At 40.2% G+C, this 19,204-nt stretch overlaps 2 protein-coding genes across 4 annotated transcripts in view; one reads left to right on the forward strand and one right to left on the reverse strand.

Moving 5' to 3' along the window:
* Positions 1–6,425: 6,425 nt before the first annotated feature.
* LOC5506443 (leucine-rich repeat-containing protein 74B) lies at positions 6,426–8,964 on the forward strand. Of its 2 annotated transcripts, none has more exons than XM_001627100.3 (2): positions 6,426–6,565; positions 6,841–8,964. In XM_001627100.3, exon 2 carries the CDS (start codon positions 6,867–6,869, stop codon positions 8,577–8,579), a length of 1,713 nt encoding a protein of 570 aa, XP_001627150.3. In that variant the 5' UTR covers positions 6,426–6,565; positions 6,841–6,866; the 3' UTR covers positions 8,580–8,964. The 2 variants fall into 2 exon arrangements, with proteins under 2 accessions (XP_001627150.3, XP_048588239.1); XM_048732282.1 differs by having other exon boundaries at positions 6,426–6,562; positions 6,839–8,964.
* A 1,260-nt stretch (positions 8,965–10,224) lies between these two features.
* The window catches only part of LOC5506437 (E3 ubiquitin-protein ligase TRIP12), a 34,970-nt gene continuing 25,990 nt past the window's right edge, over positions 10,225–19,204 (reverse strand). For both annotated transcript variants that reach the window (XM_048732281.1, XM_048732280.1), the window contains exons 43-56: positions 18,796–18,856; positions 18,588–18,672; positions 17,890–17,958; positions 17,629–17,727; positions 17,142–17,256; positions 16,558–16,608; positions 15,866–16,037; positions 15,243–15,450; positions 14,840–14,893; positions 14,361–14,474; positions 13,912–13,960; positions 13,271–13,316; positions 12,340–12,443; positions 10,225–11,967 (exon numbers count right to left, since the gene is read on the reverse strand). In XM_048732281.1, the coding sequence (XP_048588238.1) occupies positions 11,771–11,967; positions 12,340–12,443; positions 13,271–13,316; positions 13,912–13,960; positions 14,361–14,474; positions 14,840–14,893; positions 15,243–15,450; positions 15,866–16,037; positions 16,558–16,608; positions 17,142–17,256; positions 17,629–17,727; positions 17,890–17,958; positions 18,588–18,672; positions 18,796–18,856 (1,424 nt within the window). In that variant the 3' untranslated portion in view covers positions 10,225–11,770. The remainder of the gene's footprint in view (positions 11,968–12,339; positions 12,444–13,270; positions 13,317–13,911; positions 13,961–14,360; positions 14,475–14,839; positions 14,894–15,242; positions 15,451–15,865; positions 16,038–16,557; positions 16,609–17,141; positions 17,257–17,628; positions 17,728–17,889; positions 17,959–18,587; positions 18,673–18,795; positions 18,857–19,204) is intronic.

A 19,204-nucleotide genomic window follows, 5' to 3' on the forward strand; every position in this document is an offset into this window, starting at 1 on the left:
AACGGGGGAGTTGTTTTACAGAGTTTCACCTGCACTTTATTGGATTCCCAAGCTCTAGATAGTTCGCGCCTTTTCTGCTATATATAGCTGTAAAAACGTTGTACACGAGCAAATTTTCAATGTGAAATTTTTTTTTATTGGCGATGGACTTTTTATGGGGATATCATATAAATATTTCTTGTTTTGATTTGTGTCAGATCTTCGTATCTAACTAATCAATTAATGTTTCGAATGATCCTCCACAGGCTCTTGATATAAATGGTTCTGAATAATAAGAATGGATTTTAAGAGACTCCAACCAGAAAATACATAAGCTTTTATATTCAAATATAGCTATCGATATTTGGTTTTCAAGCTGTCTTTGCACTCCTTTATTACAGAGCTCTTATATTCAAATATAGCTATCGATATTTGGTTTTCAAACTGCCTTTGCGCTTATTGATAACAGGGACTTTTTGGTTCATGTTTTTGAAAATGAAAATTTTTATTGGCTGCTGACGTCAAGAATTGTACACAAAAGGTGGGATTCCAGTCGTATAGGTTGCCATAGTATATTTTAAAACAAGAAGACGCACATAACGCTGGTATTATTTCTCTCTAACAACATAGCTATTCAATTTCACGCGCGCTCTGATTGGCTAAGAAATGGCTATAACCATGTATGAAGATATCCCATAATACAAATAAAAAAGTTTTGACAAAAAAAAATTCGCCAGAGAAATATTGAAGGTGACATAACACACAGCGACATCGTTTTTAAAGTGATTTTACGTTAGGGCTACGAGAAACCTTTGCTTTTTCCTAGAAATAAGAAAAACACTCAATTATTTGGACCGCGGTGATCCTAGACCCTAAAATTTCTTAGAACCTAAACAGAACCGAAACAGAACCTACTAGCAAGGGGAAGGAGGGGGGGGAGGGTAATTGTTAATAAAATAAAAAAAATAAAAATTCCCTTTTTTCTGCATAGAATTACAGAGTAGGGCTGGAAATAAGTCAAAAACATTTTTTACAGAGATTTTTGCGCTATTTAGCGGATTTAGGCTAAATTTCTATTTCAGTTAGACTAGCGTGAAATATTCAAAAGGCGATCCTACACATACACAAAGCATAATACAACTGAATAAAAAATACGGGGGAACGAATCTGGATTTTGTTCGTATAAATAGCAGCTGGTAGGAACATTTTTTTTTTCTTTCTTTATTATTATACACGGATATTGTCCTTCGTTTGCATTGCCTTATATGGACATTGATGCCCATATTTAGGAGAGCTAAAGTTTTTCCGCTCCCTGTTCTCCAGAAAATATGATGAAAAATGCTGATTCCTGTCAATCTGAAACTCGCTGTAAGAATTTGTCAAAAAATCCCTGATCGCTTGGTCAAATTTTTATCGCACTCATCTTGAAAAGACCTTAGACCCAGGCCTCCAAGAAATTGACCGAGCGGGTTTGAAGGTCACCCAAATATTGATATGAAAAATTATGCAGATCTCATAATGGAAAAAATCCCCTTCTTTCGGACGATTTGATTTTATCCCGATCAATTCGAGTCCAGTTTATATTTAACTCTCAGTAATTGAAGCGAAGTTAGTAGTTGATGTAGCTAGCGTGACGTCCAAGCGCGTGATCCAAGCGTGACTTCCACTTGGGTAGTCTTCACCGTTCACAGCATTCATTATGTCGGCGCCAAAAAGTACATAAGTAGACGATTGCTGTTTGGAAACTAAGCAATAACTAAGCCCTAAATCGGTTTAGAAATGTTTTAGAAATGCATATTATTGCTATTTCCTTGCGTATTCCATAGAAATTTGCAAGCGTCTAAAACCAGAAACCAGACCGATGGATTCTAATGAGACATTAGTCCAGGATCCACACAAATTACAGAAGTTGCTATAAATAATTCAGGAAACCATATCTATGTAATGCCTTTTCATCGATTCTAGCTGATTTTACTCGTTAAAAACGTATTTTTATTATTTTATTATTTTTTTTGAAGTACCCCCTGACCGTTTTTTGTTGATTCGGTTCTGAGGGATTAGGTTCTAGGATCACCGCGGTAGTACTTCAAACTTCAATTTATTGAACTTACCATTGTCACACGACACGAGGTTTTGGTATCGGCTACCGGACATTGTGTTTTGAGTAAAATTGATCCAAATATTCTTTCAATTTAGATGATTTAGAAGATGTCCTCGGGATGTATATCGCTTATTGCCTCGGCTCTCGGTAATTAACTCTTACTTAAACTTTACTGAGTGTTGCATAATAACCTATTACAGTAACCCCCTAATGAACACGTTGTCTTCCAAACGAATTTGATCGCTGGAGATATTTCTTCACAGTGGATCGCGAGTATTAGTTTGCGTCGCGGACAATTTTTTTTGACGAGGCCTTTTTGCCCCAAGACGGCCTCCGATCTCAGATATCAGAGCATGTCGGTTAGATATTGAAACTTTGAAAACGACTAAAATATTCTAAAGATTGTTTGTACTTTTCAAGCTATAAGTATATTATGGAAAATAAACAAAGGCGTCTTAAATCCATAAAAACACGGTATTTCTAACCCTTTTGTTGTGTAGCACAAAAGGTAAATTTTTAGGGGATCGTTTTGAATCTTAATCGATGGCTGGAATTTTCTCTGCAAGCAATAAATAGATTTCGCTTGAAACGCGAGCTTTAAAAAAACGTTTTTACCCCCATTTAACCCTAAAAAGCAACTTACCTCTACAATGTAGCCAGGTCTCTGCTTAGAAAAACTCTTTCAAATGCCAAACGGATGCGTTTAACAGAAAAATGGTGCAACTATTACAAGAGTTCTACCCATTCAGATGGAGTATGTAAAAGGCACCAAAAAAAAAGAGACACAACAAAGAAAGTTCCTGTTATGAATGATACAGAAAATAATTAGGAGGAACATACCTTCACATTTAATGTGAAGGATCACGGTAACAATGTTCTCAAGAACCCCAAGGGCATGCTAGTTGACACAGGTTCTACATCTTATATGGTTACAACTGATACGATCACAAGGATCGATGGCACATTCAAACTAGTTGAACATTGTATGGAATTAGCTAATGGAACAAAGACCAGGAACATTGCCGTAAAGCGAGGAAATGCAATGGTAACTCTCAGGGATGTGAATGGCAGACATGTAAACGCTGTGCTGAAGGGAGCATTGTACATACCATCGTAACCCAAAGACATCTTCTCTGTTAAGCCTGCAACTCCAAATGGGGCAGAAGTAAAGTTCCAAACTGGACAAAATGAACTCACCCATAAGGATGGTACTACATTTATAATTGAGGAACATAATAAGTTGTACTACTTGAACACTGTAGAACCACATTATGATAAGGTATGATAAGGTAAGCGTTCCAGCTATGATAATGTAAGCGTTTCACATGACATATACACATGGCATGAAATATTAGGCCACTGCAATTTTGATGATGTCAAAGAGGTAGTAGAGGAAATAAATATGTCTGGAAAGATAGATAAGTCTAAGTTAACTTGCAACACCTGCATCGAGGGGAAGTTTGTAAATAACAGAAAAAGAAATGATGCTAGGGCTACCAGACCCTCAGAAAGGATTCACACTGACCTGGCGGGCCCTATAAACCCAGTATCGGGGGAGGGTTTAAGCTATAGTAACTCATTCACAGAGGGTTATCCTGGGGCAGTATTTGTGTATTTTCTCAAAGAGAAAAGTGATTCAGTGCAAGCAGACCAGAAATTCTTAGCAGATTTTGCCCCTTATGGAGAAGTTAAATGGATGGTCATACGGTCAGATAATAGAGGCGAGTTTATTAGCGATGATTTTCAGGCACTTCTCCGAGATAGATCCATTAAACATGAATTATCACGTCCCCATTCCCCACATCAGAATGGAAATGATGAAATGCAGTGGCGAACCCTGTTTGAGATGTTTGCTCATACAGAAACAGGTGCCAAAGTTCTTGTGGCCATATGCATTTCAAACTTCTGCACACAATAGGAATAGGTGTTATAACAGAAGAACGCAGAACACACCTTATGTCATGCTAACAGGAAAGAAACCCGACCTTTCCAGAATGGGAATATTCGGATCACAGTGTTACACATACAATCACAACCATAAGAAGTTAGACTCTCGTGGTGTGAGAGGGGTATTTGTAGGGTATGACAGAAACAGCCCGGCATACCTAGTGTACCACCCAGAAGAGGGGAAGGTGTTAAAGCACAGGCTTATTAAGTTCATTTATAAGGATTGCATCGAGCAAGAAACTCAAGACTGAAGGCCTCATTCAAAATGAAATGCCAGTGGGCAATGTTCATTAAGGGGTTGAATTAGACCAACTAATCAATTCAGTCAACCACGATGTAGCTATCAAAAGTCATCCAGTGGTGGACAAAGTGGATAGTAAAGCTAATGGTACACCCAGTGATAGTGAGCAGATAGATAATCAGAATCACACTAGGGGGTATCCACATAGAGAAAGAGCCCCCCCCCCCCCCGATTATTTGGATGATTATGTTACCAGTATAAATGAAAATAATAACATAACGTATTCCAGTATTGACTATTGTTTCAGAATTTCAGGAGTGCCACAAAGTTACTCTGAGGCTATGCCCTCAACAAACGCTACCAATGGAACCAAGAAGTATAGGGAGTTGGTAGGAAGCCTTATTTATGCTATGGTGTCTATGGTAACTTAAAGTACGATCCATCATCTATTACCTTAGCAGTTTTAACTCAGTTATAAGAGTCAGATGATATCATAATACCAGTATCAAATGCGGATACTTCTCGACCAACAATGATCTCTTTAAAGCCATTTATTGTATGTGATCATTAATAAAATTAAAATATTCTATAAGCATGCAAAAGAGATAAAGCAAAAGTAGATCTGTAACAAAAGTCATTTTGGATCGTGTTAAACAGCCTCTTCAACATATTTTTATTTTATAAACAAGGCAATAGTGAAACTCGTCGGTATGGGGACAAATGATATTTTGATCTTCTTTATGATGCACTACAATCGGCGTGATAACCATCACAAACTACTGTGTTAATAAAGGGGGCATTCGGCGTATGGATGCCAATTAAGACTAGATGTCATTTTTGCATTCTTACAGCGATAAAATGCTTGACGTCGACGTCGTTGTTGTTGTTGTTATTATTATTATTATACTGAAAAGAGGCTTAATGTGTAAAAACTAAGTTTTCGTTTCGTTTGAAAAGTGTGGTTAGGTTGAACCCAAAGAACCAGTCCCTAGATCCGCCTTTGATGCGTAGCTCAGATAGTGAATTACGTATGCTCAGATAGCGATGTACGCATGTGCAAATTGTGATGTTCGCATGTTTAGATACTGATGTACGCATGCTCGGATAGTGATGTACGCATGCTCAAAAAGTGATGTACGCATGCTCAGATAGTGGTGTACGCATGCTCAAATAGTGATGTACGCATGCTCAGATATTGATGTACGTATGCTCAGATAGAGATGTACGCATGCTCAGATAGTGATGTACACATGCTCAAATAGTGATGTACGCATGTTCAGATAGTGATGTACGCATGCTTAGATAGTGATGTACGCATGCTCAAATTGTGATGTTCGCATGTTCAGATAGATGTACGCATGCTCAGATAGTGATGTGCGCATGCTCAGATAGTGATGTACGCATGCTCAGATAGTGATGTACGCATGCTCAGATATTGATGTACGCATGCCCAGATAGTGATATTCGCATGCTTAGATAGTGATGTACGCATGCCCAGATAGTGATGAACGCATGCTTAGATAGTGATGTACGCATGCTCAGATAGGAATGTACGCATGCTCAGATTGTGATGTACGCATGCACAGATTGTGATGTACTAATGCGCTGATATGTAGTTATTATTTTTTTCAAACAAGACAGTAAATTTTACATCCATTCTAGTGTTAACGTTGTTTTGTTTAAAACCACCTACAGAATTATGTTCAATTACTTAAAAAAAAAGTTGAAAAACTCTTGAAATTTAAATCAGATGAGTTTAGTTACAAATATATATCCATTTCTGCCATGTTTCGTAAATAATATCTTATCAGAAACCATACAAAAAATACGTTATGATTCGTTTTCATAGAAACAAAACTTGGATCAGTATTGTGTTCTCAAAAAGCAGACTAAATATAGATTCTTATCATCTATTGTTTATTTTAAGATACTAACGATGGAAGGGACTACGATATATTTCGTGATCATTTTAAGCCTTCCAGCAGTTCACTCCATGCTCCTGGCATGCACGGTCCATTAAATCGCAACAAAACACAACGTGTGTATCCTCGACGACCCAATCATACTCGTAAGAGATACTATCAAATCAATGGCTGTGGTCAGTGTTAATGGCGCCCCGGGGTAATATGATAGTCCCTATACCAACAGCACAAAACATTTTAAAAGTGTACTAAGAAGCAACAGAACAAAATTGAAGTGGATATGCGATAAAGGGAACCCTACTTCAAATAAACGTCCTTTTGGTGAAAAGCGCTCACAGTGATAAAGAAGACTGGATAACGTTTTCCTAAAAAAAGGTAAAAGTGCTGTAAAGGGTTTAATTTTAGAAAAAATGGTGGCTAAAACTTCGAGTCTTGAAGTGCGACGAGAAAGAATTGTTTCAAAGGACTAATTAGCTGAATGATTATTATTTAAGGAAAAGTATCTAATAGAAAAGACTCGTATAAAATCCAAGACTTGTATCAAATAGCGTGAGACAAGGATAAAAAAAATAGATATTTTTCTCTCGAAAAATATGGGGAAATTCCTCTTTTTGTCAATTCATTTGAAGTAAACAACTATTTCCTTACAGATAAACAAGCGAAAACCAATGGTAAAATGAATGGTATGGCTAAGGACTTTGCCAAAAGGCGAGTATCTTTCAAACTGCCTCAGATAATTCTACAAAAAGCTCCAGAAATAACACTCAGTGAACAAACGATCGTAGAAGCTTCTAGACCTCTTTATCAAACAAAACTTCGATCGCTTAATCTATCCCCAGGCCCTATCTCTGCGAATTCGATGGGCAAAAGTCCTGAAGAAACTGAATCACGTGTAAGTCTTCTAACTCCACCCGAGCAAAGACACTCGAAACTCACCTCATTGCCACCAATACGTTCTTCCTGTGTTACTGAAATGCGACCGGGGACTGGCGAAAGCGGAAGTGACGATGGGTATGACACGGAGCTCGAAGATGTTAATGAAGACGTATTGGATAATAAACCTGAACGCTGCTTGAAGTCCTGTGAGGAACTCTACTTGGGATTGTGTGAAAAGGAAAACATCGCGCCATCCTGGAGGTTTCTTCGCGAGTGCGAGACAGAGTGTGTTAGCCTGCCGCATTATGGCCTTGGTGACAAAGGGGTGCGTGTAGTTGCTAAGGTCCTTGAGCAAAATTTATTTGTGAATATCTTGAATTTGTTTGATAACGGTATAGGGCCACACGGGGCGCAGGATTTGAGTCGGATGCTCAGTGTGAATTGTTTCATTACTCACATGAACCTGTCCGGCAACATGATAAGAAAGGAAGGAATAATCGCAATTGGAATCATGCTTCAGGAGAGCGCCTCACTGGTCTTTCTTAACCTTGCAAAGTGTGGCATTAATGGCAAAGACATGATGGAGTTCTGTAAGGGGATAGCTACAAATCCTCATTTAAAAAGCCTTATCTTCCACTCAAATAATCTCTCCGACCAGGGCAGCAGACTTCTTAGTGAGGCGCTCGCTTCAAACACGGCTTTAGAAACGTTGGATCTCAGCTGGAATGATATACGCCCTGGAGCCATGGCTACGCTTGCGAAAGGTCTGCGGTTGAATCATACGATACAAGAGCTCGATTTATCTTGGAATACCTTCCAAAGTCGAGGTGTTATTGCAGTTCAGTGGTTTCTTACTCACAGTACGAGTTTACAAACCCTTGACATCAGCAACTGTGGCATTCACCTGGACGGCGCGGAGGTAATTGCCAAAGTGTTACGTGCGAACCGTAATCTGCAAGTGCTCAAACTTGGAAGAAACCCATTCCAGAATGCCGGAGTACCGTGCATCTTAGAAGCCGTAAGGCTGAACGCCAGGAGTTCTCTTAGAGAGTTAACCTTTGATGGCATCGGCTTTATGAAAGATAGCGAAAGAGAATTGGAAGCTCTTCTTGAAGACAGGCCCTCCTTTAGTTGTTCTTGGTCTTCTAGTATCCGGGGGAGTGATGTATCTAAAGGTTTCGCCAGACCTGACGAGGTTGTTATATTTATGAGATTCGTACGGAACATGGGCTTTCGTCTGGTGGACTTGTTCAAGATTCTGTCCCCTGAAAAGCAATCCCTTTCCGTGTCAAAGGAAGCATTCGTGTTTGGGCTGAAGCGATTGAACGCGCCCTTAAGGGATGATCAGCTGAGAGTGATCTTTGATTCGTTGGACGAAGACGGCAACGGAACATTAGATTTTCACGAGTTCAGCGCCATGAGAAACCACTCACTCGCCAAGTACGTGAAAAAGAATATGAAGAAACGAAGATCGGAGTTGCAGAAAGAGCATATACGCAAAATTATGCTATGATGACTGAAACGTATGCGTCTGAATTTAGCCATAGGGATCTAGGATTCAGACATGGTCAGTCGGATAAGCTAATGTGATGACCGCAATATAAGCTGTGATTACCACATATGCAAGCCAATGTAATTTTTAAGCTAATTTGATTAACACAATCTAAGCTGTGATTACTACATATGAAAGCCAATGTGACGTATAAGCTAATGTGATGACCGCATAGGTAAGCTGTGATGCGCAAGCTGTGTAATGAACACATATGTAAACTGATGTTATGAAAACATATGTAAGCTAAGGTGATGACCACAATATAAGCTGTGATTACCACATATGCAAGCCAATGTAATTTTTAAGCTAATGTGATGAACACAATAAAAGATGTGATTACCACATATGCAAGCCAGTGTGTGACGTATAAGCTAATGTGATGTCCACATATGCAAGCCAATGTGACGTATAAGCTGATGCGATGCGATATGTAGGCTGGTGCGTTAGCTGTAATGACTACATATAGTATACTGTACAAGCTAATGTGATGGCCACATCAGGCTGTGATAAGCACATTTGTGGTATCACCAACCTTAAAGTTCTTATAACCTCTCAGTTATAGCAATCTGGCCAAAAGGAAGCAAAGATAAGCTTTTACATTTTGAAAAGGTAATTGAATTTGATTGAAATTTGAATTTCTATTGAGCTTTTTCTTGGCTGCGCGACAGATTGAAAATTTCATGTTTTGGCGGGAAAATCTAAAACGCATTTTCCTTAAATCAGTTAAAACTTGAAAACGGCAATACCACGAAATATGAACAAAGAGTTTTGTTTTGCTCTGTCACCTACAATCAAACGAAAACCATTTAAAGTAGAGAATTATATGCGAAAAAAGAAAATATTCTTGGTTGCGCATGCAGCGCGCGCGCAAAATACAAAAACAAATTGCAGACAATTTTGCAGATTAGTTTCTTGAAGTTCAATTATCAGTTGACTACCAGGTTGAGATATAAAGATGACGGTAAAACTTGTAACGACACAACGATCTTTAGCAATAACTAAGACAGGAACTAGTTAGCCCGCTGATATTTATTATTGACATCTCGATCTACGACACAAATGACTGGACCCGGGCCATCAAGTAGCTTTTTTTCCGAAGGTGGACCAAAATACCTCAATATTGCAGATTAGAGTTCTTTGCGCGATCGCGCGTTTTATAGTATCCATACAAATCACATACGAGTTGGAAGATGAAAATATAAAGGATCGACCAAATCTAGCAATTCTGAAAGGTTATACGGACACTCCAGATGAAACTAATGCTGTTGTATGAGAACATACGTAAATTTATACTTTCAGAGAAGTATTCACTGCGTGGTGTCTGGCTGGCGAAGTCAGGACTCGATGCAACAAGTGTTTTGGTTTGGCATTGGACACGAAAATCAGGTCACTCATTACATCCGAAAATGTCACAAATGTTCGTCACAAATATTAATTTTTAAGGAAGGTATACTGCTGAGGCCAAGATCGCCCTCCTATTAAAAATCCTGGCAACGCCCCTGTCCTTTGTGACTCCTGTCTCTTGGTTAATTCTGGCACAAGCAAAAGATATGAAGGGTTGGAGGGACGGATTCTATAAAAATAGAGGATAAAAAAATATCTTACATACTTTAACTTTGATTTTTATTTCAAACAAAATATTTCGCAGCATGATGTCTAAAGCAATTTCTTTCGCACAGGGGCTCTACAACAAGAACGCACGTCCTGGTTTCGGATGACCTCTGATGTCACTTGCCTAAATCACGTGATTGTTCGCGCATGACCTCTCTGCAGCATGCTGACATCATCGTTGTCGCTTTTTCACATAGCAGGATGAGTGGGCAATGAAAATCACTAATATATATAGCACCAGCTTTGCGGAAATCCAACAAATAGCGTGGCGTAGCGCGTTCATTTGGCACGGGATCGAGGCTAAGATTGGCACGGACGCTCCTTGAATTTGTCCAATACGCAAACACAAAAATCTAGATATTTTAGTGTGTTTGCCAATGGCATTTTATACGGTTAGAAAATGGAAAAAGAGTTTCGAAGAAATGAGGAAAGGTTATTTAATAGACGAAGCTGTAACCGAAATGTTGGCAAGTAAGAACCATAACAAATATTTTTTTCCGTCTAGACAACCACAAGAGTACGAGAAAACAATTCCATCGAAAAGACGCCCTTTAAATGTGCACCAAGTCTAAGCCACGCTCCAACGCGATCGCACCAGCCATATCTGTATACGTTCTACTCCAATAAACGCTGAACGCTCTAATTGTCCGTCATGTCCATAGCCCGCAAAGAACGATGGTTACCTTTACTAACAACTCAGTGGGGAAAAATGATTTTTTTCGTTCCCAATGCAAAATATGGCTCATATAGTATCCATGCATTATAAGCATAATGACTTACGAGCTAGAAGGTATGATGGAAATAGACGGCTCGACTGTTCATTGAAATAGGTGCACTAATATGTGATCATGCCTTCTACTGCTTGAGGTAGGCAGACTGAAGCTGTCACTACCTGGTTTTGAAGTTAAAGTCCGCAGATTCCACCACTGTATTTGCCAACAAAGTAAGAAGCATCATGTTACAAAATAACTGATTTACCAAGTTAAGCTGGATTAGTCGGCTCGCGAAATTAAGTAATGATGTTTTTTCCTGGAGTTCCGTGGAGTTTAATTAGGACTAACGATCACGGCACATCTCTCAAGGGAAACATAGCGTCGTGAACAAACCGCTATCCTTTGCATGCAGGCAAGAGAATGGTCGCAAACAAAGCGCTGTCTTTCGTACGCGGGCACTTTTTTGTTTTTGACACAAACAAACTGCTGTCCTTTGAACGCTGAAGTGTCAGAAACGATCCGCTGTTTTTTGCACGCCGACAGTGAAGTGATACCAACAAACTGAAGCTTTTTGTAAGCATGCAAGTGTAATGCCACAAACAAACCAATGCCCTTTGCAAACGTAGTGCCAAAAACTAACCGCTGTCCTTTGCACGCGGATATAGTTGTGTCGCAATCAAACCCGTTGGATCTAACCTCGCTAATATTTACATCAGTCACGACGATAGAAAAGTTGGCCACATTGTTTGGCAGTCAATGTAGTTTCCAATTCTTAGTCTATCGCCGAAAAGCTTATCAGAATTAGCCGCTGGCCAGTTTGTACAGCATTTATGACAGGTGGAATGACCGCTGACCCTCGTGTGCGGCGGTACGTAGTTTGTCGAGCATGATCTCCTTGCTGGTGTAGTCTGGCAGCTTAAGGTAGTTCACACATGTCATGACGGAAGGTAGGTAGTTGTCCGCGCTCAGCGGCGGCTCAAACGTCTTGCGGACAATAGTGAGGGGCGGGTTGAGACTCCGGAAGCCTGCCAAGAAAATAGCATATGTGAGAAAATGATCAGCAAAAAATAAACAAAATTGGTGTAGCTTATCTTTCCCATTGCAGCTAGATGCTGAATTACGAGAGCGAAGATTCAGACGTGGTTGAGTTGAAGGGGCGCCGCCATACAACTCATGCCCGACCACATATCACAGCTAAGATTTTGGTTTTGTGGAGGGAGGAAAACCGGAAAGCCCGCAGAAAAACCCTCGAAAAGCAAAGGCGAGAACCAGCCAACTCAACTCACGTTGGAACCAGAAATCGAACCGATCAACACGGAAACGAAGTGACGATCTGCGCGAAAGTTTCCACTTTGTGCATCGTGATTATGTTTGAGAAGAGACTAAGGACCACTCACCTCCCACTGGTAGTCTCGGGCTTCCTGTGACAAACTGAAGAAACAGTCTTTGCTGGTCAGCGTCATACTCGCTCAGGATTTCAAACAAACACTTGATGGCACGGCTGCAAAAGGTAAACCATAACCCTTAATGATACTTTGTCAACAGAAAGCCTTGATCATTTATTTCGTGGAGATGCTAGCGGGAGGCAGAGTTCAATTGGGAGGGATTGGGGATATGGAGGAAGTGTGTAAGATTTTAGTCAGTTTCGACACAACGGCTGGGAAGGTAATTGCTGGACTGATCGAGAATAGTTGTTTATTATCACTAATCAGCACGTAAAAACTGCAATACAAATCACAAAGGGTCTAAAATCAGTAACAGAGACTTACAATAGGTTAAATAACATTTAAGAGATCATTATCTGGCAATCACTTCGTGGTTATTCTCGTAGATCGTCCTTGAATGTAGCACATAGACCAGAAAATCAAATGGTTCGTACAGCATGTCATTACCTATGCTAACCAATACAATGTACAGTATAACATAAAGGGGCTTACCTCTTTCCCCAGCTATAGGTGTGTTCAGTAGATCGTATTTATCATAAATAATCTAAGTAAGATTTGCTCGTAGGAAAGACGGCGTGGCTTGTACGGCAATTACATGCTAACAAACTAGTGTAAACCGAAACCGACCTACTTACAATCATTAACCTTGTAATCATAACCAATCACGCTACAGAGTGGTTGGGATGAGTTAAGGGTGGAAGCAGGCTTTTCCAGTTTTTTTCCTGCACTGAAGTCATTTCACGTTGACAGCTTGTTCAGAAGCAATTAACGTAGCGCACAGCGGCAGAGGAAAAAGAAGATAGGTAATATAACCACTGACAAAGAACTCGCTCTCAACAAGTACAACAACTCCAGGATATTAAAACTACAGTATTTATCTTACCTATCATGACTGTAGCCATGGTCTGGCCGGCAACTTTCTACGAGTTCTGATGAAAATAACGAGAGAGTCAATACTTTATGTCTGATGTGTATTAGATGTGTGACAGATGTGTATTAAGAATGTCAGTATTCAGTATATTACTACCATTAGCCAGATTGCAATAATATTTTCACTGCTTAATGAAATAACAGGGTAAACTTGACAACTTCCCCCCTCCCCCCCCCCCCCCAAAAAAAAAAACCCTTCGACTGAACAATCCGACACTGATAGACATTTTCTCGGTGAAAATTACAATACTTGGGAGACTTGTTGTCTTACACCAAAGAGAGGGGCGTGCGTGTTTCTTCTTCCCGCCAAAAGCAAGTAAGCAACAGAACACACAAGACAGCAACATTTCGTAAAAATGATTTAATGCTTAATAGCATTCCCGCCAAAACATGTCCGCTTGAATATCTCTTAATTGTAAAGCAACAGGCCTCCCAAGTATTTCTAACCGCAATTTTTTTTTTGTCAGCGAACTCAAATTTTTATTCTTATTCATGTGTTATTAGCCTTTGCAGCGTTGAATTCGGCAAGCATCCCTTGTCATTAAATCCTTTTTAGTTCGGCCTTAACAGTAGACTGACTAGACTACTGGTTACCTTTGACCTCCCACTTTTGGCCCACACTGCCGCAAAGAAGCTGGTCCATCTAAATAACATTAAGATATCATTAGTATAAATTACATAAGAAAGGGGGATGGCGCTTGTTTGTATGCAACAGCGCTTTAGATTTGTCCGAAGTGTTTAATATCATGTGTCTCTCACACGATATTAAACACTTCGGACCTCCTAAGTGAGCTAGTGTGTGATCAGTATTTCCTGTGACGTAACAACCTCAGCTGACTTGACCAGACTTTCAACCTGGACTCTGACTTGTAATGGCAGAGTTGTTTTCATTAAGAGTAAAAAATTACCCTGCCTTTTACACTGGGTTCAGTGGATCTTCTTGGATAAGATCATTTAGGACACTGAAGATAAGCGCTTATATACGTTGTGGTATGCGCTGTACAAAATACAGTATTTTAACATTTACAGCATAATATACTTGCCTCATCTGCGGAAAAACCCTTGAGGTTAGTGAGAGGAAAGACAGAATCGAAGCCCTCCTGGAAAGCTTGCATTTGGCGCTCGACTCCTTCCACTAGCGTCCAGTGAACCACAAGCTGTGGACGGAGATAGATGTAAACTCAAGATGACGTGGTAAAAAATATAAAATCAATTTAATGGAGCTAGGCTGTTTCGATGTTTGACGAGGGGGGACTTCAGTGAAAAAAAAATCTATTTTCAGAAGCCAAACACTTTTCCAACGCCTTTGGAGACAACCTGTCGCCCTGTCTGAAATCAACCAATTGATTAATACAAGGGACACAGGGAGCCATCCGCTGGAAATGACACAATGACCAACTGCAATGTTAAGAGTACTGTAGTGTGGGGACAGCTCGGCTCAGCAGCTTGGGCGATGATGACGAATTCAATTTCAAATATTAGTCCATGCGACAGAGACAGCATTACCGTGTATCGTTCTTACCTTGATGTACTTTTCCAAGTTGTGGATAGTTACAGGAATGTTCCTTCCATTTTTCTGAAACACAAAGCAATCAACTAGTTAGCTTAACGAAGGTGCACAATACAGTGTTTAACTTGCCAAATTGCCGAGACTTTGAGTGTTTGCAATAATGTGACCGTTTAAAGAAGGCCAATGACGCTCTCCAAGAGATGCCGACACACACAAAGCATCCATATCCATCGGCTCATAAAACAAAAGCCTGAGGCATTATCAATCAAGTATCGCTTATAGTGGACTATATCGTTGCTAGTGGACCGTAATCATAAAAAAATAAATTGTTTTCGCTCGAATAGACCGTTGTTATCTTTTAATATAAATGACAAAGGTCTGGGCGATAAGCACAGGGGCTCTCTGCGTTTCTTGCCTTGAGCTCAATATTTGTGTATCCCGGCAGCACAAAGTCCAGTCCCAGGTCCTCCACACTAGCCCCATCCAGTGTCAGGTTCTCCACCGCTAGCTGAAGACTCTCAGGAGTCAGAGACGAGTCTTTCTCGAGGCGATGTTTTTGACGGACTAGGCCTTGAAGCTGACTTATAGACTTGGCTAGGACCGGGTCAATATCAAACAAGTCCCTGAATGAGAAACAACACCGAGTGAGCAGAGCGATTTTGAATGGACAACACAAGATGACACAGAGCAATTAGCGATGCTGGAAGGTCAACACACGCAAAGTGGAATTTTGACTTCTGTCGCTCTGGCGTTCGATTACTATTCACTGGAAACCCGATTTTTACTTCTCACTTACTCACGAAACGATGTTGTATAATGCTTCATACAACTTTTAGGGGCAACAAAATGGCGACAATAGCTCAGAAGTATAGGCTTTGCCTTGAATTACCCGACAACAACAAATTTGATGTACATATTATAACCCCCAAACTGAATGAGCTTTCTTTCATAGGAGATTTAAAATAAAAACGCCCTTAACAACGAGCGGTGCCGATTGAGCAGTTGTCCGAATAGCGCCGTCCCGCTATCACAACCCACCTGTAGTCGAAGGTTGCCTCAAAGCCAAGCATCCACTTGTAGAAAGCGCAGCTAAAGGGAATGTCAACCATGCGGAAATCCAAGAGAGCCCTTCCAAGGAAGCGCCCAAGGAATCGGAACTTGGACTTTAGCCTGGAGACCATTGCTACACGAGCATTTCTTGGTATTGGAACTGCAAATGAGAGCAGGACTACAATCATGAGCCATGTCTTGTGCTGCTGTGCGTTATAAGTCTCTCTTTTGCAAGCCATGTATCATTACAAATTGTTGTAAAGTAAAGGTACGTGTCGTGGAGAGTATGGTTTTCATTGCCAAGCACGTACACTTTCCATTTCGAACAGAAATGAACAGGGTTCGTGGTTGTCTTTGCCGAGAGCGCACATATCGATAACGGTCTCGTGGTTTTCATTGAAGAATACACACATATCCCTACACCTCACTCCAAGGGCTCAAAGCTCGAGATTTTCACTAGGCGCACGTGTAGGACAATTCTGCAGTTTAAAAGTTTTAGTCGCATGTGGCCTTAGTATGTCGGTGGTTCACATTTGCACAGATTACCAATTTTTGCATATGAACACCCATTTTACTAGAAAAAAATTCTATTTTTGTTTTCAAGAATGCGTCATAGCCAAATTTATTGTTGTGCGTCCCCCGTTTTCAGAACTCGAAATTAGGTTTCGTAGTTTACTTACTTGGAAATAAACCTGATTCAGAGTAGACGTATTTGATACCACCATCCGCATCTGAAAGGTTGTCAATGAGAAAGGAGTGTAGTATAAATAGTTTGCTTCAATAGAACGTTTACTTAGAATTAATTTACTTTGGAGAAGTCCAGAGTCGCATAGTGTTAAGACCCTAAGCAAGAGACAATACATAACTTTCTCACATATCTTAAAATTTGATGAATTATTCGTAACAACATCGATATTCTTTGCTTGCATTTGCAACAGACCGCGCATGTGATGGAGACAAGGGTTTTTCCTCGAAAAAGATTTATAGGCTTCCGCCGTGCCAAATCTAATTGTTTTTATTGGGCAAATGGACACTTGGACGTCTCAATCAATTTAGTTCGACACGGCAAAATAAGCAGGTCGTTCTTTTGATGTGCCGAATCAAATACTGTATATCTCATTATTTTATTAAATGTCAAGTTTTTCTACTCGCAATCTATTAAGCGCGACCTATTTAGTGCGACTTCTGAATCAACGTTGAATCCAATGTATTTGTGCCGATATAAATAGACAATTAGATTCGGCACGGCAGGAGCACGACGTACCCTCAGTCACTGGGGGCGCGACTTCTGTCCCCCGCCACATCTCCATGCTTGACCTCTGGAACTCCTTGGACACCAGAGCATAAAACTCAAGAGTTGGGCCAAGACCAGTGCCAACCTATGAGAAACATAAAACAATACTTGCTAATATGAAACCAAAACTTCTGCTTGGGGTTGAAGGGGACAAAATAGATCGTCTGAAAAAGTTTTAAACAGAAAAGTGAGTATAAAGTATTTTTTTCCCTCACAATACGGAGACACACAGAGCATTCAATTCCATCAGCTAATTCAAGAAAGTAACTGGAATACTTCTGGACACGGTATTAAATCCGTCAAGTTTTCTTGCAAATAGACAGTTGTAATCTCAAATATAAGCAATAACAAAGGACTGGTTGCTCGACGTGGTGCTGATATAAGCGGAATTGCCGAAGCAGGATTTCAGTGAATTAGGGTCAGTATCAATCATCAAACTGAACAGCTGCAAACGCACCTCGCTCTGGTATTGTATTTCCAGGATGGACTGAGAGCTGCCCAGATCCTGGATGATCTTCTCTGCCTGGCTGAGTAGGTCCTTCCTGGACACGGTGCTCTGGTGAAAACAATAGACGTGATCTTTAATGTCAAGATATAAATTTAACACGAAACTTCGCAAATACAAGTATTCTTTTACAGATTTTCAGTGTGATTGCTACCCCTCACCCCGTCCTTCCTTTACGTGGAATTGGCTAAACACGTAGGAAAAACGTATTACCTTTTTCCTGTCAAGTCTTGGGGCAACACGGTCTGACATTTCGGTATTAATCAAATCTGGGATAGATTCCTGAAACAAAAATCATTGTCACGAATCTCATTGCGTAATCTATTTATTTCCGAGAAAAGATAAAGAAGTGCCAAAATGGCACAACACTATAAAGGTATATTAAACACGAGGTTCCGCTATAAAAGGGAAAGCTCCTCCCACCCCCGGGCTCGAGAACAATCAGTTATCAATTAGCCGTCAATGAGTCAACATGTCAGGACAAATTTCCCATTTTAACCAAAATAAATATCATTCCTAGAGTTGTCTATCTAAAAATGTTTCTATCTATCGTAAAATAATGCTATACCAAGCTGTGTGCGTTCTAAAACACAAGCATTTTCATCACAGCGCGAGAATAATTTATGCAGATGCGCTAGAATATGGATAGCGCGAAATGTAAAATTTTGCACCGAAAACGTGAGAGGACAGCAAATAACTAATTTAACAATAACTTAACACAACTGTCTTGTTACCTGTGCAAAAATATTTTTATTCCAGCCGACTGTGGCTCAGAGATAAGCAATTTTACAGGAGGCTTATTACTTGTGACCGCTAGCGTTGCAGTGTTCTCATTATAATTGCAAATTCGAGCCCGGGGGTGGGAGGAGCTTTTCCTTTTATAGCGGAACCTATAAAAGCATTTGTTTTACCTGGAGTTTGCTCATGGCACGCTCTCTGTCGAATGACGTGCAGAAAAACAACTGTTGCCGGCATTCAAACGGGAACAAAAACGAACTGGAAGGAACCAACAAAATTTACATTAAAACACAATAAAAAAGGTTAGTGAAGACAGCTACCTTCCCCTGGCCCTTGGTTGGTATACAATCCTTCTTGAACTAAGCGAAGTTTTGTCATTACCATTTGCGCGGGAGTTCTAAGACCCAGGATGGGAAGTTACCGGTCATGACAGCAATAGGATCTACAAAAGAGACAATACATTACAAATACAAAGTACAATAAACGATAAGCGTGCCTGATATGTAACAACGTCATGGTTGTCCACGATCCTTCACCCCCTCCCCCACCTTTTACTTGCTTTGCTTTGCTTTTACGCCTCCCGGCATGTTTTGGAAAGAAGTATTGATAGGGATATTTGCCCATTAAAAAAGAGAATGGCCTTCTTCCTTGTACATGTCTTACCCTGACAATGTCACCTTTCGTGACCTGTTAATATTTACAAGTGTTTATACATTATCAAATAATCTCTTTTAATGAACTGTAATGTTTTGGACAGCCCCTGGCATGGGATCTGATTCCGCTCGTGCTG

Source organism: Nematostella vectensis, chromosome 9 (assembly GCF_932526225.1).
Source record: "Nematostella vectensis chromosome 9, jaNemVect1.1, whole genome shotgun sequence".
Classification (NCBI taxonomy): Eukaryota; Metazoa; Cnidaria; class Anthozoa; order Actiniaria; family Edwardsiidae; genus Nematostella; species Nematostella vectensis.

Excerpts from the sequence above, each read along its gene's own strand:
- LOC5506443 (XM_001627100.3), top strand. The coding sequence starts at position 6,867 with ATGAATGGTATGGCTAAGGACTTTGCCAAAAGGCGAGTATCTTTCAAA.